At 40.0% G+C, this 20,778-nt stretch overlaps 1 protein-coding gene across 4 annotated transcripts in view; it reads left to right on the forward strand.

Annotated features, from left to right (window-relative positions):
- The first annotated feature begins 8,685 nt into the window (after positions 1–8,685).
- The window catches only part of LOC101797774 (cell surface glycoprotein CD200 receptor 2), a 35,692-nt gene continuing 23,599 nt past the window's right edge, over positions 8,686–20,778 (forward strand). The window contains exons 1-6 of one of the 4 annotated variants that reach the window (XR_005268466.2): positions 8,686–8,790; positions 10,126–10,319; positions 14,502–14,598; positions 16,169–16,276; positions 17,557–17,701; positions 19,164–19,469. Coding sequence is in view for 1 of the 4 variants with exons in the window: in XM_072025622.1 (XP_071881723.1) it covers positions 17,635–17,701; positions 19,164–19,469 (373 nt within the window). In the remaining 3 variants the exon portion in view is untranslated. Of the gene's footprint in view, positions 8,791–10,125; positions 10,320–14,186; positions 14,402–14,501; positions 14,599–16,168; positions 16,277–17,556; positions 17,702–19,163; positions 19,470–20,778 lie in introns of those variants that run through there. The other 3 variants (XR_011804072.1, XR_005268467.2, XM_072025622.1) reach the window with 3 other exon arrangements.

The following is a 20,778-nucleotide window of genomic DNA, read 5'->3' on the forward strand; positions in this document are numbered from 1 at the left end:
GATTTCCTAAGCTAAACCACAACCTGTCACTCATTGAGTCAGATTCTGTAGTGTTAATGGTGATATTTAAAGCTGATGTGATGTGATTTAACTGTCATACCTTCTTTTAAGCCCACTGCATCCTTTTGAAGGGGATGATGGAATGAGATCTTTCCATAATTGTGTTTAGTGACAGTGAGGTGTAAAGAAAAAGTAGCTAATGGACACTTAAATCAGGTAGGCATTTATATTCTTAAGTAAGTTGTGCTATTCATTAGCTATGTGCTTTTGTAGCTGGATCACCGGGTAGGGAGTTGAAGCTTGAAGGATGTTGTCATTGTCTTAAATTCTCTTAGGGCAATAGTTACAGGAATACCTCCTTTTGTTAACTTTGTGAATGGTGATAGCCCGTTCTATTAGCCTAGGGTTCTGATCACTTGGCTGTGTTAGTCTGTTGATTCACTGTCATACTGTGAAGCTCTGTATTTTATCAGCTTTAGCAACTGTGGAGTGTTGATTTCTCAAGGTTTGCCTGCTTTTATGATATTTGAATTATATTATTCATGTTGTTATTTTGATTTAAAAAAAAAGAAGGTGGCATCTTTTCAGTAATTGGCACATGGACCTATTCTCTTTAGAGTTACAGAATGCATGCATCTTGAGGTATAAAATTTGTAAGCTCTTCATGTTCTCTTCAAAACTAGTCCTATACTGCTTCACAGCCTGATTAATAAAAATAATCACTATGGAAAAACCTTAATGCTTTAATTCAGTGTGTGTATATATTTACTCAGGATATAAGAAAGCAATAATGACGGCCTATTTGTCATTTATACAAGCCAACGTGTAATGATGAAGTGGTACTCTACAAAAACAACCCATCAAATGAGGGCTTAAACTGAAGAAAAGAAAGAGGGTAAAAGGGTGCTTTTTGGTCCTGATCGGGTTGTAGACCTACAGGTTCAAAAGTAGTACCGCCATATGATCAGGGTGAGGCCAAGTATCTAGTACAGATTACAAGCAGGGCTATTAGAAATCCAGAGTCTGGTGCATTGCTTTGCCATGCCTGTTCCTGATGCACTTCTGACCTAAAGCGGTAAAAAAGCAGATTTAATGAGGACCAGGCTTTCCTCCCATGTCATTTACAGAGCTGAAAGCTCTGTATTTGGGTTTGTGTCTAGAAAAAGGAAAAAAATAAAGTATTACTAAATACTTCTTGGAACCTGTGTTATCCAATTATGGATCAGTTGCTGTGATCTGCTTAATCTGAGTTGCTTATCTTCCATGTATGTTTTTCCTCAGGACTATGCTGTTCTCTATTTGTATCAGATGATTTAAGTCAACACTACTTCCTCTTTTGCTACTTCAACGTTATTTGCACACTACTAAGACAAATCCTTAAATCTTCTGTCTAAAGCAGCCTCAGGACACTTTTTTTTTTTTTTTTTTTTTTTTAAGCGTATATATTTCTCTGATGTTGTCTTTTTATTTTTACTTTTTGAACAAAGATATTATTTCAATAGCTAAGATATATCTCTTGGTTTAATGTAAGTATGTACAAGGGTTGAATTTTTTTTTTCCCCTGAGGAGGTTTGAAAGCAGGAAATATGTAGGATATATGCATTTCATGCATATGTCCATAGGATGAACACTGGAGAATAAATTATCTAATCCTGTGTTTGTTTTTCCCAGCTCTGATATATTCTTGCCAGGCAATGTTATCATGAACATTTATTAGCTGTTTTAGTAAACCTGATGGATTTACTAACCCTGAGACATCTGAAGATGTTTCTCTTATGTCAAAACAAATAATCTATTCAGAATTTCTCAGCAAGTAGATCTTTTATTTTATATATATATATATATGTATATTTATTTTCATAGGGTTAAAATGAGAAATTTTTTCCTCCTTCTTGAAATGACATAGTGGGAGTACTGGAGGGTATTCCACTGCACTCTCAGTATTTTCGTGTGTTACTCAGCTCAGATGAAAAAATAGTTGTACCTCAAGGAGCTGGCTTAAAACCTCTCTAGGCCTTTCTCAAATAGAAAAGCTTCTCATTGTCCTCTTTCTGAGGAGATACTTCTGGGACCTTTCAGTCTTGTTTGCTGGTGAGTACGTATACCCAGGCTCCACTGTGAAGGCTGAGTAACAGAGATTACTCTCCATGGACAGACCTGATAATGAATGGACATTAAAGAAGACATTGCTTGCCCCACAGGAGGAGAGGTCGCTTTGTGATTGGCCTGACACACGAAAGTGGAAGGATAAGAGAAAAAAATCATGCTCTGTTCTCTAATTTGTGTGTGCTTTTTGAATGGCTGATGTTTCTGACTGAACTCTGAAGTCAACAGCTTTTACAAGCATGGTGTCCTGTTAAGTCGAGGAAGTTTGGAAGCAAATCTGAAAACTATTGGCTTTGTTGGATGTAGGCTTTACATTTTCAGTAACTGTATCTGGGATACAGTTACTGAAACAGTATACAGTGGGATGCTGAACTACTTTATGCTAATACCAGGAGTTTTGATTGCTTTAATGAGTTTCAGAGGCTGTGAATTGTCAGTTCTGATTATTCCCTTCATGTTAGCCATGAGACTCCACATGTCTCTAAAGCTGTTAAAGGAACAACTGGACTTGCACTTTTTCCCTTTCCTCTGAAGCTGCTGAATGTTTAAGTGTCCCAAAATTACTGGGTCATCTAAGACAGGAAATGCTACCAGAGCTGGATTTTGTTTGATAAAAGCCAATACAAATTCATGGTCCTGGATAGCCCACTCATAACTGAAGGCTTGAAACCAAAAATTTTATGGGGACCCTTTCTGAAAGGATCCAAAATTAAGTCAGTAAAAAGTTGAAAGATAAGAATCAGTGAAAAATAGATATTGTAGAAAACACAGAAACCAATGAGATATTAAACCTTTTGCAGTTATAACCTACAAGGGAATTTCTCTGCAGTGTAGAAAAATGCAGATAAAAGCTTGTTGGTTGTCATTTTCACTCATGATTTTTCTGCTCTCCACTGCATATAGAAAGATGAGAGCATACCAAAAAGTACTCATTTAAATCACACAAGTACACAGATTACAAGTACAGGACAATAAGGAACAAGCAGAAGTCCTGTTGTGGTTTCCTTCCATGTCTTGTTCTAAGGTGACAGGAGAGAGAGCGTGGAGTGTAGAGGAGCAAACACCAATTAAAAACAAATGAACAAACAAACAAACAAACAAAAAAACACAACATGAAGTTCTCAATTTTGGTTACCTTGGTTACTTTTCTAAACTCAGAGTCTTCAAGGTACCTACCCATTTGGAAAATGGAGGCCAAAAAAACTTTTCTCCTTCCTAAGCAGTGTGCCAAACTCTACCTGCTGGTCTGACACACAAAGAAATTTCTAAAACGATGGTTATGCTATACATTTTTTTTTCCTTCTAGTGAGAAGCAAAATTTATATTCTAGGGTGAAGAAAGAAACACTTCTGCCATCCAACACAGGTGGATGTCCTGGTAAGCATTTTTGTTTTCTTCAGAATTTCTCATTTTTTTCCTAATGCACATATTATCATTCCCCTACTTAGAGTAGAAGTACAGTAACATGTTAGTAAGAAGAATTAGTCCCCCCCCCCCTTGAAAAAAAGACAACAGTAGCCCTTTATTCTGTGTGTCCTGAGTCAATTTGTTGGGAGACTGTCTCTTGCTTTACTCCAGACAAAAAAAAAAAAAAGGTGCAGGTGCTCTTTTCAGGAATGGACACAATTGCAAAGGGCCTTTGCTAGCTTTTAAGAATTGTTGATTTGTTCAATTCACTGTAAGCTGCAGCAGTAATTACATGATTGTGCTCTAAGTTGTAACTTCCATTTGTTTCAGCTAGTGTCCTCATAGCCTCAATAACCTGTTGCCTGCTACTTGTGTTTAGAGCTATTACGTGTGGGTGGGTGTTCTGGTTTTCGTCCTCTGTCGTCTTTTTTTTTTTTTTTATTTAAAGAATATGCTCACTTTCATGTCTCTTTTTCTGATTTAAAGGTCGAGGGTTCCTTTATATCATTTACAGACTTATCACTTCAAGGAAAGGTCTCTGCACTTCTGACTGCTCACTTAAGTGCTAGGGCAGGCTTGCAGTGCCGAGTAAAGTGATGCTAGCTCTCCAGCTCTCCTTTGTGCCACAAGAAGAACATACCAGTAACTGCCTATGATTTTTTTTCCTTTCCCTAATTTTTTTTTTTGTTTAGCACAAAAGATGACTGTAGGTAGCAGCCCCATTCTCGTGGTCCAAATGGCTGCTGGCAATGCTGGTATCAGGTAAAGAGGAGCTGCAATGCAGAAAAGCATGTTGGCATAGTCTTGTTTAGGAGTTACTTGTTGTGGCTGAAATGTGTTGTCTGGGTTATGGGTGAGGAAGGGTATCTATTGCAATAAGCTTCCTGTGGGATGTATGCTGCATGTTTTTCATTCTTTTATTTTCTTCATGGTGAATTTTGCCCTGGGAGCTATATGGTGAAATCTGATCCCCCAAAAACTAGTATTTAGAGCCAATAGGCATTTTTATATCATATATATATATATATATTTCATGGAACAGTTCAACTTTTGGCAAAAGGAAAAACCTGCAAATTGAAGAGAAACACACAACCCCCAAATACTCCACTCCTTTGACACTTTCACTTTCTTCTTCGAAGAAAGTATGCTCCTCTTATCTTCCATTTTTATGAAAATAGCAAAGCTTATCAAGAATATTGTTTGCTTAATACATTTTCAGCAAGATCTAGGATAGGATAGGGAGACTTCATTCTTCTCACATGAGGGGAAAAAAAGTGTTGATTTTTTTGTTACTCTGCACACTGTCTGGATACCTGGAACATAAGGTAGTCCCTGCTTTCACAATACATATGGAAAAGTAAGGTGATGGAGGGGGAGTTGGTCTGGCACGAAGGTCAGTTCAGTTAATGCCTGCTCTTTTCCACCACAGAACACCATATGCTGGAAATCACTTATGCATCTGGCACGAAATACCTGGGAGAAGGAGAGACCCCAACTTTGAGTTGTGCCATCAGGCGTTGACAGAATCAGACCTCACAGACACAGGCCCATTGGTACAAAAAAGCAAAGAAGCAAAACAATGAGACTGGGTTTGGAGAGGAGATGAAGCACTTGCACCTCTCCCGAAGAGCAGCCCCCAAGGCAAAAGTCATGTCCTTTCTGCTGCTGAAGTCAACCAGACAGCGGCCACTATCAGTGCAGGGCCAAAATAAACAATACTGACCTTACAGCTGTGGGCCACCTCGTTAGAGTGAACATAACTGATAAGTTTTGCATGTCTATGGGCCTTCTTGCAGAGAGAATTGGGAGATTATGTGGTTGTCTCTGGAGTGAAATTTCTGCTTGATAAAAATTGTGTCGGTGAGGATATATCCTCTCCTCCTAGGGTGCAAAACTAAAATTGATTGCTGCCACACCGTGACATGTGGAATAAGTTTCATGCTCCACTATCTCTTCATCTATGCATGCTAAATGTGAGACTGACATGTGAAAAATGTTGGGGGGTTGTTTTAGGTTGGCTGTGGATGTCTCTGATTTAACGTGAATAGTTTCCCACATGATTTCTGCTCCTAGCACCCTTGCCAGAGCTGAAAGAAATAGGGTGGAAAAAGCTCTGTGGGAAAATGTGTTAGTCTTGGGCAAGACACAGGTCTGCCCCAGTTCACTTAGCATCTATTCTGGGTTTATAGCCATAGCAAAATTCACAGGTGGTATAGTTATTTTCTCTAAAACAGAGATCTGTGCATTTTCTTAAATGCGGATGTCTGTGTATGCAAACCTAGTCTTATTGCCCCTCGAATGCCTTGTAGCATATGTAGGCTCCAGGGAGGACTGGTGCTTAGAAGTAGTGGGACTTCAGATATGGCAGTCACCACTGTGGATTACTTTGTTCTTATTGAGGTGATTTTTTTTTTTTAATATCACCTCTCACACACGTAGATTTCTGTCATGGGCCTGATATTTAATGACTCCGTCTTTCCCATTGTAATAATTCCATAGAAACTAGCAGGCTAAAGCTCGCCAGGAAGGAAAGTGAAATGATCCAAGCTAACTTGCATGGGTTTTGGTTTTTGAGAGATTTTGTGCAAAGTGCAACTGAGCTGGGTTCAGGCCAACACCAACAAGAACCCACCTTTCTCAGTGTCCGATTCCTGGCCATGTCAGAGCACAGTGCACTAAATTAGCACAGGACAATTGTATTACGGGCTTCAGATGTTGCCTGTATGGCCTTTGGAAATGTGTCATTGGGTGCTAATGTGATGTAAGGTGTCCTGCAACTTCAATACTGAACCTGAGCTCAAGCACTTGATTTGGATGTGTCAAAGTCTCTCTTCTTAGACAGATGATCCTTCAATACAACCTCTGAGAAGTGATGTTGCACAGTCTGGATAAGCCTGCATTTTATTAATTTGCATTGGTATATTTTGCTGCCAAACACCAGTAGATTTTGTTGTTTTCTTATGTGTTTTTCTTTCCACACAAGGACTTGTAACATGAAAACACAGTTTGTGAAGTCTGAGCTGCTTTGCTTGAAAACATGATAACATTCCTGAGATGCTGTAAAAACAACAACATCTTACTGCACATGATGAATATCTGGGATTCACATTGTGTTTCATGGCGCACTTCAAGGTTCTGGGGACTGATTTCTGCACTTCCTGGTATTGGTTCACCGAAATTATTCACTTTAGCTGTTAATCCCATCCACATCCTATGGGTAGAGGAATATTAATTTGTCATTCCTTTTCTAGTCATGAAAGTGAAATTCTCTTGCATCTGATGTCAGTTCTTCCAGGTTTTGCCTTCATTCAGGTGATAGATTTCTCAATGTCATGCTCTTTGAAATGAAGAGATCGTTTCTTTCCAACTGTACATTCTGGGACTTGCCTCCATGCAGGGAGGAAGGTTTTCCCTTTCTGCTACAACTCTCCATGCAAGGAAGGATTTCCTCAGATGGATTCCAGTTGTTATTTTATTGCAAGTCATTTGAGAAATACAGAACATAATATCCTCTAACAACTTTCCCAGGCATTAAAAAATAAATAAAATCTTAGCCTAGGCCCAGGACTGTGTGTCTGTGTACACATAGAGATGGAGGAACAAGTGTTTCCTTTTTAAAGCCTCTGTTAAATTCACTGTCCAAACCGGACTGAAATATTGTCCATTTGCAGATGGCTCTTTGGAGCAGGGACCACACCTCTTTTTCTCTTTGGGAGACCTCTTCACACCATGCAAGCTAGAATGGGGATTGCACAGGAAGCAGAAATGAAGCTGATTTCTAACTAAGTGTTCTGTAAACAGAAACCAAACCCAGGCATATCATTTTCCTCTAACTCAGGGATGTTTTGAAATGCTGTTTTATTTTGCCTACAGTCTTTTAAGTGTTATGTCCCTCTCCCCCTTTTTGAGTATTTATGCAATTTTGCCTTTTATATAAGGGGTTCTCTGTTAGGACTTAAATTTTCCTACCAAACATCATTTGGAATATGGTTATATCAGGATCTGTTAGTATGTTTGGGAATTATTTCTACTACTCCTGAAGATTATCTGATGAGCACTTCTGACCTCTATTATGTTTTTCATATCTGAGCATGCGTGTAATATTTTTGAATGTAAAAGCAGACAAGTTTCTTCTAAATAAATAAGTCAATTGATCGTTTATCTCCTTGTCACTTTGCCAGGTGTCTGATTGTTTATCAGCCATGAAGGGCTGCAGTTGCTGTTCCTTTGTGAGCCTTTCCATCAAAGGCAGCCTGATTTTGGATTCCTGTTGAAATAAATGTATATGTTACATCTGACAGAACCAGCTGCTTAAAGGGCATCCTTGATGTTGAGAAGCAGTAACAAGCAGTATAGTTGTCTCACTAGCTGGCAGAAAGGGAGAAGCAGGAGGTGCCAGGAAGAACATTGTATGATCCTGTGTTTTGGGCTCGGCTGAGCCAATTCAGACTGCAGATATTTTTAGCACTATTCTTCAGCAGGCAGCATGCAATTACACATCAACATGATGCTTCTCCTGGAGGTTGGTGTAGCTATGTTTCCACCTCCTGGCAAATATAAGGAACAGCTGAAAAGAGACTAATGAGAACTATGTTTTGATTTTTTTGTAAGGCACTAGAAGGTGAAGAAGGAATTTTAAAAAAGCACATCTCTTGAGCTCAAAGAGGTTTTAATTCTTTAGTTTTCTATGCAATGTGTAAGCATAGAAACTGCTTCTAAAAAGTTCTCTTTGTAACTACTGTGAAACTGAGAGCAACTCACTACCGTGAGTTGAAGAGAGTCATAAATACAAGGTGCTTGCATCAGGAATGTATGCAATAAGACAAAAGATGCATTTTATATTGAGGGAGAGAGCATAAGTGTAATTCCACAGTAACTGGGAAGGGACAGGAACACACTTAATGATAAACTTCAGTCAGTATGACTTCACAGTCTCTAAAATATCTATGCATTCTGACTGTTTTAATTGTTATAGAGGTACATACTGATATGGAGGACACTTTTGTCAAGACTGTAAGCGTTCTGCCAGGTAAGTGCCCTTCAGTAATAAGAAAATGCTAATTTTCACAAGTCACGATGATCTTTTCTTGACAACAGTGTAGCCATATGTAGCTGGACTTTCTTTAAGGATCTGATCAGAAACCTATAGTGAGTGTTTCTTTTCCTTTCTCAGAACTGCCCTGTGTGAAGAGGAAAAGGCAAGTTTGGATAGATTCTGAAGAACATGTTTCTAGAACCTACAAAGAAATACAGACTGGTAGTCTAAAGCTTCCCATTGTAAATGTCTTTTTTTTTTTTTTTTTTTTTTTTTTTTTTTCTCAATGAAAAGCTAACGGTCCAAGTATGCAGTCAGCCAGGATCCCTTATGGGCATACTGAGATCACTGTTCCTTGTGCCCTCATTAATGCTAGTTTGGAGAAGTCCACACATGCCACAGCCATACCTGTTTTACAGAATAAGTATGTAGGTCTGGCTGAGCAGAAGTGCTGAATTCCAGAGTATCACACCTGGACTTTGAGATTTTGTTTCCTTCATTGTTGAGTTGCAAGGACTTCCATGTAAGCTGTACTGGGTGTCTACAAGTTACCTTCTTTTTACATGACTTATTTTCTCATTCAGGAAAATTATCCTGTTCAAAGTGACTTGCTGGAAACCTGTGTAGTTCAAAGGTGCACGCAGTAAATCCCTTTGGATGCATTTTTAATTCCTTTAGCTAGAGGCTATTTATCATTACAGGAGTCGTAAACTAGCTCTGACAACAAACCACGTAGAAACAATGTGCAACACAGATTTTTAGTGATGGAGACTAAGCAAATAGTGCAGGGACCTTCTCCTGCTGAGTAGGAGGGCTGTGAGGTACGTGTCTCTCGGCTTTCCAAGCAGGGAGTTTAGGAGGAAAAGAGGCGAGGAAAACTGGTGAAGCAGCACTGCCAGCACCATTTTGCTCTCTCACCTTCATTTTGGTACCAGCCCTGGCCTCCCGGCACCTCTGTGAGATGTGACTCTTCTTGTTACTTACACTGCACCCTCTTAACAAGTCCCAGCAGTGTGGATGTGCCTGTTACTCATCTTGTGGTTATCCTGTGACTGTACTGTAACCCCACCTCACCTCAGTGGTTTAAAAGCTACAGGGCTATTTACCTTTGAAGCAGGTGGAAGGGGGATGGAGAGCTTGACTCAGGGCCTTGATGATGTGGGCCTGTGGGCAGGGGGTGGGAAGAAGACTGTGGGCTGCAGCATAAATGTACACAGCCAAAGCCTTGTGGTAGACCAGCGTGACACTTCCTGAGGCCGCTTCTGATGCTTCCTGGCCACTGTACTTTTTTTTTTTTTCTTGTACCTCTTACTTCCCTCTCCCCTCCCCTTGTTTCATAGTGCCTTGCCTCATCTTTCCACACAGCACCTTAGGATGTTGAACAAGGATCCTAAAGACCTGATGTGCATGTTCTCACAGCATGGAGCATGCATTGCTCCACTGAGAGGAGCTTCTCTGGGCTGTGTGATAAGCCACCATGGGGAAATGAGAAAACAAAGAACTTTTACCACAGTCAGCGATAGCATCAACGTTTGTGAGAAATGACCTGACTTCTTGTCACTTTTTCCACCCTGCAGACCACTGTGTTGTGAAAGGAGGAGGCAGTTCAGGCAGCACAAACCTGAATGAGGACACCCTGTAGGATGCACTGCACTCCCTCGCACTGAGCATAGCTCTGCCAGAAGTGCTGCTAACCAGATGCATGGAAAAGAGCTGGTCTGTGAAGTCTGACTGGAAAACACTGGGGAGGAGTCTTCTGAACCATGAAGAGGTGCAGAGCTATAGGTATTAGCTACTCTGTAAGAAGGGGAGTTTACGACAGCGGAGAAGCTCGTATAGTAAGGGAAGAAATAGGTAAAAGCAGAAACACCCACTATGGTTTATTCAATGGCACCAGGAGATTATAGTCAGTGATAAATGTCACCTTGATGCTAGTATGCTTTATTTTACTGCTTATTTGTTCCACTCCATTTAAGAACCACAGAAACAGAATCCACTGAAAGAAGCCTACTGAACCTTCTCCTTTGCTACATGATTTCATGTATGTCAAAGCTGATTCAGATGCTCTATATAAGCAGAAGGGGCAGCAAGTTCTCATTTCTTGAAAATTAAAGCGTGCAAAAATCGATTTATATATGACAAGTCTAAGGAGGGCCAAGTACGTAGCTCCTCATGACTGGAGTAGCTGATTCCTAACTGAGTTTTGGGGTGGTTCCAGGGACTACTTACAGGATATTTACAGCTATCCATGGAAGGAGGAAGCTGAAGCTTTGGGACAATATTGGCTTCCCTGGGGTGAAGGAGCAATGACTAGCTGAGGTAGAGAGTAGTCCTCTGTGGCTCTACCCCTGCTTGGCACTGCCTAAACTACAGTCAGTTGGACTACACCTAAGACTGACTAATGGGTGCGGAAGGACCACCTGGGTTTCATTTCTGCTACATATCAGATCTGCCACTATTTCCGTTCTTTCTAAAGTGGGTATTATTTGAGGTTTGAGGCATCTTTACAAGCATTTCAGGATGTGTGATGCATAGGGTCACATTTGGCTGTGGAGTGGAAGGCCAATACATCAGGCTGTAACATGGGAGGGAAACCTTTGGTACATATCTCAGACTCCCTGGACAACTCTTAAGTGAAGAGTTTTGGGAGCTAAGTGTCTACCAGTAAATGGTCTCTGTTCATTGTTGAATATGTTGGAGCCTGTTTCTTAGATTATCCACAGTTCTGAAGATAGTCATTGTACTTGTGGGTTGTTGGTTCTCAGATTGTTCATGGGAAACAAGTAACAAGGTGAAGTAAGTCCATAAGAAACATTAAATGAAGTAGCTAAAGTCATGGGCATCTCTGCTGTAAATATATTTTGTTGCTGGAGTATTGGGATCAAGAGAGAAGTCCACGATGAACGGGTTACTGATCCACAGTTGGTAAGTAGATTTTGTAGGGCCAGCAGCAGAAGCTGCTGAGCATGGCCATGCTGGTCTACTGGCTGTACAATTAGGCAGAGGTTAGCTGCAGTTAAAAAAAAAAAAAAAGTAATAATAAAAATCCTTTTTCTTGGTTTCTGTAAAAAGCAATAGACAGTGCTTCTGGACATTTTACCTTGGAAGTGTCAGGTTTTAAAGGCTTCATTATCAGCAGTGTTCCCTCCCCATGTTTGCTGACATTGGTGAGAACCACAGATGGTTTGTACCTGGGAAAATCAAGCTGTTATGTACTTGGAACAGTTTTTTTTTTTTTTTTTCTTGTGGCTTTTGTTTGTTTTCTTTGTGTTTGTTTGTTTGTTTTCCAGAGCAAACAACTCTCCCTTCCTGAAAGGAACAGAAGGGGCCTACCAGAGGCTATTCTTACTCCTATATATCCTATGGTCCTACTCTCTATTACTGGGTTACAGTGCTTTCTGAATAGGTTGGCTGCAAGGCAGCTATGGATGTGCCGTGTACAATTTAGCTCGTATAGTAACTTCATGGGACTTAGCTATTTTCTGGGTGAGCTGGTGTTAAGAAGGTAAATATTTTTGAAAGGAGACAGGATTCCTACCTGCTTTGTTGAATTACAGCTACTAAAGATAAAAAAAAATACAAACAAAGAGCCAATATACACATCTGCTGTTTTGCTTGTTTTCCTCCCTGCTAGGGAAAAAACCCACACGCTTTATTGTAATATTAATATTAGTATTATTCCAAACATTAATATCTTGACAAACAGCATATAGACACCACAAATGTGTACCCCACTGTGAAGGATTTTTCAAACATATTTACCTCCAGGTAAAAAAAATCAGAAAATTCTAATTTTGCAGTTCAGTACAAATACTTCATAACTGTTTTGATAGCTCCTTCTACTAGGCTAGTTCTCAGCCTTTCAGGAATCCATCTACCCTCTTACCCTCTGTTTCCCAGTTCATAGAGAAAGGTTTTTTTTTTTTTTTTTTTTCCTATTTGGAACTGAATGAAACTGGCTTATGAACTGGATGGGTTGAATTTAGCAGCTAAGAACCATCTGTGGCTTGCACTTATGCCAGAAAGTATGAGCTGAACACGGAGCCTGAGAAGAAATTGCAGCTTTTACAGTCTCTAATGGTGTTAACAATCTTCTGCCATGCTAGTAGAGGCCTTCATGGATGCATTTCCAGGGCCAGACTATTTTTTGGAGAATAAAAATACCAGAAGGCTGTAAAGTCAAACCAAAGTCCCCTCACCAAAGTCCCACTTGCAGTGTCCAGCAGCAAATGGTTAAGGAGGATAACTCAGGACAGAGCAAGCATGCAACCTTCCCCATCCCCAAAATGCATCTCAGTTTCTAAGAATAAACAGCTCTGGGAATATCTACTTGCTGCTTCTTTTGGCATAATTTGTCGTCCTTCCAGGACATTCAAAGTTTGCCTGTAAACTTCATGTATGTAACTTTATTTCCAGCTGAGGGATTAAAGGGTGGATCATTGCTTGGGAGCAACGGAGGACACCAGTTAAGCAGAATCTGTCCCCTGAGTGGGGACTGCAGACCACTCTCAGACCTGCTGCAAAATTTGTCATAAGCAGTGAATAGGCTGCTCAAAAATAGCCCAGAGCTAAGATGCACAGGAAATGCAGAGACGCAGACATTAGCACTGTGTTGTTTCCTCAGGCAACTGTTAAAAATGATGTCTTGTGGATGGTGTTAAAACTTTGAGGAGGAATGGGAGAACACCTGAGGCTGCTATTTGAACTGCTCTGATATTTATTGCATTTATTTTACCAGCAGGTATCCCGACTTAGAGAGTTGCTCAGGCCCCAAAGGGCAGGTAGAGGTAGAAGGTGGCCTATGGATGTCCCACCACCTCTCACTCCAGGCTCTGTTCGCTGACTGCAGCCTTCTGAGTCATTGTGATGTGGCTGCCAAGTGCTCAGTATAAGGTCTCCTGGCCTCACAAGATGACAGCCAGCCCCACATAAGAAGTAGGAGCTCACACCTGCAGAAATCACACCTGCCTGGTTATAGGGGAGCATGGCTCTGAGAAGAGGGGACTTGCTGGTGAGGTGTAAATTTGCATGCATCATAATGGCTGAAGGCTGCATGAAGGCTCTGGATGCATCAGAAGGGTGGGTTTGGACTTTAAATATGTATCCTTGCTTTGGATATTCTTTACTGATAGCTTATACTTGTGTAAGAGGTGGGAGAGCTGGCAGAGCAGTGTGCACTGGTTCCTCTTCTTCCTGTCCTTTCCTGTCCTCCTCTGCCCAGAGACAGCAGCTGTTGTACAGAATGGGCTTTTGAGAGTCTTTGCTGTACTGCACAATGTGTTTCCACTGCAAAGCAGAGTTATATGTTGCTGTTAATGATGGCAGTGGCTACGTGACATTTAAAAATGTTAGTGATGATGACTGATGCACGGATAACTGGTTCTTTATGAGCTGTACTTTTTTTTTTTTTTTTTTTGTCTTCAGTTTGTGTTAAATACATTTTCATTATGTTGGACTTGGCTTTTATTTATTCACTTTAAGTTGTTTCACATAGCTCAGGGCTTGTAGCTTGCTTTTGATGTGTAATATTAGGTAACTTAAGGCTGTGGTTTGTTTTCTGTGTCTGAAAGCAGTTTATTTTCCTAGTTTTAACTGTGTCACATCCTCCTCAGGGGGGATGTACAATCAGATGGTTTATTTTCACTGAGCTGTTTCAGTGGGGCAAGAAGCTATGTCTGTCTGTGAGACAAATCAGCTGCATGTTGAAGTCTCAGGAACGTCAACGAAAAGAAATTAGTGAACTGTACAACTGAAAAGAGGGACTGTCTGGTGTAGACAAGTCCTGAGCTGAGATCCTTCTCATGTCTTTGCTTCTGAGCCCCTCGTGAGGGCAGAGTGGGAGGGGAGCTCCAGGTACATCAGTGCAGTTCCTTGGTGTGCAGGAACTGGACACTGGGAGTAGCATCCTAGTTGGACCAAATGTGTGTGCTAACATCTCCCTTCTCTTCCCCAGGACTAAGAGTATCAGAAGACCAGAGCACACTGTCATGGCTGCTGTTCACCTCCCATGCTGCTGTAGCTGAAGGACTCTTCTCCAGGCTGATAACTGGGTAACTTCCCCCTGCCTCAGCGTTCACAGGGAGGAAACCAAGCATGAGCAGTGCCATTCCCCAGCTGGAGCACAGAGGATAGTGAAAGAGTGACGCACGCATTGCATGGGCTCATGCCAGCCACTGCAATCGAGGCTGAGTTAAAATTTTAATTTATTTTAATGTAGTTATTGAGGCATTTTAATTCCATCAAAGGAAATAACACAAGACAATCTGCATATATTCATTTGCTACTTCTAAATGAATTTGATTCAGCTGTGCTTGGTTTCTTCTTTTTTGGGTTTTACTCTGAGATTTACTTCTTGCTTAGAGGCGTAAGTATTCAAGGATTGTGAACCTTAAAAATTGCAATCTAAATTCTGTTTTTCATACATGAATATTTAAACAGAGTAATATTGTCTGTTCTTTCTGTAAGGCCCCCTTCTTAATCATTAATATCTGTAGTTTTGTGCAAATACACCCCATATATATATATATGATTTGTATGCATTTAAAAAAAGATAGTTTCCTGGGACAAATTCCAATATCACAATATGCCGTGTATGAATATTTATAGGTCCATCAAAATTGGTGAATATTGAATTTACTGATAAGCGTTGTGGAGGGATTTTTTTATTATTATTATTTATTTTCTTTTTAAAAAAAGACTGGAAAACTATTTGCAATTTGGGTCAATTTTCTGTGCATATTTTTGGCCCAAAATAATGTTGTTTATTTTTCTGTTAAGAAAAAAATTAAGTTTTTTCATCGACAGCAGCTTTTGCATGCGTCATTTATTCAAATTGCAAAAACCAGCAACAACCAACCAACCAACTCTTACAATAGTAGTGAATTACACAAAACAAAAAATGTAACTTATGGCAAGGATATTAATTGAATAGACAATGAAATTTGGGATTTTGGTGGTATAAGAGTTTCATTGTCAGTTGCATGTTAGTAGTAGAATATTGACCAATGTGTTTGTATGAGCATTATTTTTGGGTTGCAGTGAAAACTTTCCATCTAGATACATAGCTGTTTTGTTAGAACTGTGCAGAAAACCTATCAAGCTGTTGTGTATACATATTGCATTGTGTATAAGTACTGTTGCCTCTTGCACTCAGATCACAAATGTTGCTACATTTGTTTTTCCATGCCACAAGTCTGGCATTGTTCTTTTTGTTTTGGCTTGGTCCTTTTGTTGTTGTTGTTTTGTTTTGTTTTGTTTTTCTGTGCACCAAGTGTCCTCACTTGTTATATTTTACATTAAGGATGTAGCATCATTGCATCCTGTTATTTTACAGAAATCGATACCAGCTGAGGTTTCTTTTTGCACAGAACCCTGTCTGCCTTTCCTCCTCCTCCTCTCAGCAAGTACCACAAAATGCATTTGCATATGGGTGTGAAGAGTGCATGATTATAATAGGCTGCATGTGTCCTGTAGCAACACACGACATTTTGGGATCAAGTATGACAGAAAGATACTTGCTAGTTTGGCATGTATTGGCTTTTGACTTGGGAATGTAAACAACATGTTAGTACTTGCCATAGCTGCCATAGGATGGCAACATCATCTTCCAATTATCTCTAGGTGTGGGTGACTAAGTCAGAAAGCGGAGCATTGAAGAGAGACAAATGACAGCAGAAGGGAGAGAATAAGAAAAGGATGACCAAAAAGAACGTTTGAGAGAATCCAGAGGTGAGTGCTAGAAAATGAGAACTTCGTTGGCAGGTTGGACAGTAACATCAGAAAACACCATGCAAGGTGTGCTACTGTAGTGTCGTGAAAACAGACACATGCTGGGACCTCTGCTTTATTGCACAGCGGTGGAGGGCACAGCAGTGCATTGGTTGTGAAGCCCTTTGCTGTAACATAGCTGGTGGGAGCTGCAGCTGGGTGCTCGTCCACAGTCAGATGCAGGTCTTGGGACCTGAGCAGAAGAAGGTGGGAGTTTGACTGTGGGAATACATATGTATATTTTTCAGTACAGTGCTATACAATTTTGCCATAAAAAAATTGATTCATTTATGTATGTTACCCAACTGTCGGAAAGTATCAGTAATGTTCCTTGCCAAATTCATGTTCAAGCAACAGCTGAATGGGTTTTCATCAAAATTCTCCATTGTGAATGATATATATTTTGATTGGAAAGCTTCTGGATAGCATGCGCTTCTTTTTTTTTTCTTTTTTCTTTTTTTTTTTTTTTTCTGTAAACTGGCTAACTATGGATTTGGATGAAAGTAGCATCTCAATCTTACCAATGAACAGGTGCCCTTATGCCAAAAAGGAGCTAGCAATTTGTAAGATACAATTTGTTAAAAAGCATACATAGCTAGGGATGTAAGTTACTAAATTCTTCTAAATTCTAAAGCAGGAAACAAACTCATATTTTTGTTCTCTTGCAAGAAGACAGTAGAAGACAGTTGCCTTTTTAGTTTTACTGAAGAAACGGAGTGACCCTTTGAGAAATTAGAAGCAGGGCAAGGGTTATGAAAAATTTCTTTAGTTTATTTCCTTCAAATAGTTGAGTCTAGATCCTGAACTCTCCTATACATGCTGTTACCTTGATTTTTCAAAAGGAGTTGTAATACATGCATGTTTTCTACGGCAAAAGTTTTTTTTTTTTTTTTTTTTTTTTTTTTTTTTTTTATCTTCTGCAGGCAAGTCTACAAAGCAGCAGTAAGAGATTTGTAGTTATCCTTGTGCTAGCTAGTTGGACTTGCCATGAATAGTGAGCAGCTAGAGGTGACTGGAAAAGGGTGTCAGAGATCCTGTTTTTTATTTTTATTTTATTATTTTATTTTTTTATCCCCCTCTTTATTTAATTTTCTTGTAAATAGTAGTTTTGTTTGTTTGTTTGTTTTTGAAGCCCTTTTTACTTTCTCCCTCCAGCATAAGAATAATACTTGACATGGGGTCTTTTTTAGAACATCTGTTTTCAAAGGAAACAAAGGTTTTACTTTTTGTTCTCTTTGAAGGTATTTGCGTGACAATTTGTGACTACATATCGTTTCCTTTGCCTTCAGTTTCTGCAGTGTTGATTCATTTTGCTAAAGATGTCTCAGACGTGGTCAGTTCTGGCTGCACTCCTTTTCTTGATTTTCAGCCTGGTTGAAGGGTCAGGTAAGTGAGAAAGGTCCAAGCAACAGCCACTGTGTGGTACTCTGTATTACCAACTTGCACATATGCTGACACTTCACAGTTCCCCAGAGGAATTTGCTTATTTTTTAATGTGAGCATGAGGAGTGATGTCATCTCAGCTGGAAAAATAATCCTGTGCTTCCCAGAGTGACACAGGATAATATACCTAATAGGGATCCAAAACACAAATCATCTGAAGATGCATCTTCTGTTCAGCTGTGATCATCAGGAGATCTATGGTTTCTGGCAGAAAAGGTGTTTATATATGCTCCATGTTACATGTGAGCCAAGAACTACTGCACCAAGTGTTTTACCATTGTTACAGGTGTAGTCATCTCCCAGGTTTTACTTGGATTTTAACTAAGGCAGCTAACTCAATAACAGTGTACTTTTCTAAGACAAAACAAACAAACAAACAAACAAAAAACAACTAAACTTTTCTTTCCCTTAAGGGTGAATCTTGGCCTCCCCAATGGGTTTTCAAAGCCCGTATTAAAGCAATAGGAAACTGCTGACCAAAAAAAGATGAAGGACTTGTAGCTCATCAGCATATATCTGTGGTAGTTTTACTTGGTGGGTGGCCGAGCTCCACCACAACCGATCTCTCACTGCCCCCTCCTCAAAGAGGAAGGGGGAGAAGGTTTGAGATGAGATTGATTTAATTAAAGGGAAAAGGGGGGGGGGGATAAAAAAAAATAATAATAAAAAAAAACAAGGCCACACAGAGGCACAGAGAGAAAGGGGGGAAAAAAAAGTTATTCTCTACTTCCCATCAGCGAGTGATGTTTGGCCACGTCCTGGGAAGCAGGGCCTCAAAATGCATAGCAGTTTTCGGGAAGACAGCTCCCACCCCCACAGGAGCCCAATTTTTTATTGCTGAGTGTGACATCAGGTATTATGGAATATCCCTTTGGTTGGTTTAGGTCAGCTGCCCCGGCAATGTCCCCTCCCCATCACTTGCCCACCCCCAGCCTGCTGGCTCTTGGGGGCTTGGAAGGAGTCCTGATGCTGTGCCAGCACTACGCAGCAATAGACACAACACTGGAGTGATATCAGTGCTGTTCCTGCTACGAGTGCAGAGCACAGCACTGTGTGGGCTGCTGCAGGGAAAGGTGACTCCACCCCAGACAGACCCAGCACAATATAATGTAACTGCACAGTATCCACACAGGAAAGACACCTTTTCCACTGCATTTCCAGACTTCAAAGTCAGTGACAGTGGGAAGGAGGACCAGGAAACTGAATATGACTTATATGTGCCTGCACAGAGCAATATGTACCCAAGGCTGCCAGTACAGTAAGAAAATAGAGATTTTAAAGTGTGGTGAAGCCAAGAGCCATGCCTATGCTTTGATGAAGGCTGTAACATCATTTTTAACTTTTGACTTTTTTTTTTTTTCCATTTTTTTCTCTCTCTCTGTCTCGTTTTTGTTTTCTTATGTAGCTTATAACATTGTGAATGTGGAGGCTGGCGATGAGGCTGTGTTGACTTGTGCTTCCACCTCCAAAATGTATTTGGTAATGGTGACATGGGAGATAAAATCCAACACTTCCTGCTCTTTGGCCTATAGAAATGATCGCAACGAGACAAAGTTAAACTGCAGTGAGAGGATGATGTGGAAATATTCACCTGACAGGGACCCTGCTCTTCGTATTTACCCTGTGAACCTGAGTGATGAGGGAAATTACACCTGTGAAATTGCCACTGATATGGGGAATTTTCATTTTTCCTCTTCCCTGTCTGTGATAGGTAAGACACACCTAGTGTTTTTTTTTTTGTAGTTGTTGGATGGAGATAAAAATGGCTTTATTTGGTGTTAAAAGACCAAATTCATTTTGGATGTATACTGAGATTGAAAACAACGTAGAAACTTAATTCAGTTGGACTGTCTGTTTGGAGAGGGGAAGGAGGCATGAAGAGTTACAGAATAGGACTGGGCTGTTTTAGGGATATATATATATATATTTTTTTTTTTTCCCTTCTGACTCATGAACAGGCAAAGATGTATGAAATGCAATGCTCTGGGTAGTTTCTGAGGTAGTTCTTTGGGCATAACACAGGATTTGAATGTTGTATGAATGTTCCCATAACCAGGAGTACACATGTTTGCTTAAGTTAATGTAAGTAGAAGATATTAAATAAATATTCCCGCTTTAAGCTGAGCAGAAGGGTGCTGAACCAAAATTCACAATGCACATGATGTGTATTTTGTGTGGGTAAGAGCCAAGTAGGAAAGAAGAGAGAGTTTCAAGACATTATCTGGAAATATTTCACTCTTACAGAAACACTGAAAATTGTCTGTAAGGCTGCATCACTAAAATAAAAATGAAACTAGGCTATTTTCAACCTAGGCGGGAACAAAAGTGTGTTAGGAAACATAACCAATATATCAGATAATCTTTCTCAGATTGGTAAATTTTCTCTAGGTTTCCTTAAATTTCAAGAAACATTTTACTGTGAGAGAAGTTTGTATTCTGATTATATTAGTCAATTTTTAGTTATGCTCAGAACGTTTATGGAAAATTTATTCGTAAATCAATAATTGCTACTGATAGTTTTTGTCTCTTGAAGTTTTTTCTTCTTCCTTGCAGGGTCTTGCCTTTTTAATAATGCCTTAGACATTGTCCAAGCCTTTACTTGTTTTGTCAAATGTAGAATATGAATTGTTGGGCTTTAGGCAGAATAGTTCTTGTCCAATTTCTCCTTTCTTTCCAGACTGTCAAATTCTTGATTCTACCTATATTCTAGCCTATATATCTAATTCTAGATTCTACCTTCGATTAGATATAAGACAGAAATTCTTTACTCTGAGGGTGGTGAGGCACTGGCACAGGCTGCCCAGAGAAGCTCTGGAAGGTGTTCAAGGTCAGGTTGGATTGGGCTTTGGGCAACCTGATCTAGTGGGAGGTGTCCCTGCCCATGGCAGAGGATTGGAGCTGGGTGGTCTTTAAGGTCCCTTCCAAGCTGTTCTATAGTTCTATGTAGTTCTATGTAATCTTTTAGCTTGCATGTAATGTTTTAGGTATAGCTTCAGTAAGCTTTTTTTTTTTTTTTTTTT

The sequence above is a fragment of the Anas platyrhynchos genome, chromosome 1, assembly GCF_047663525.1.
Source record: "Anas platyrhynchos isolate ZD024472 breed Pekin duck chromosome 1, IASCAAS_PekinDuck_T2T, whole genome shotgun sequence".
NCBI lineage: Eukaryota > Metazoa > Chordata > Aves > Anseriformes > Anatidae > Anas > Anas platyrhynchos.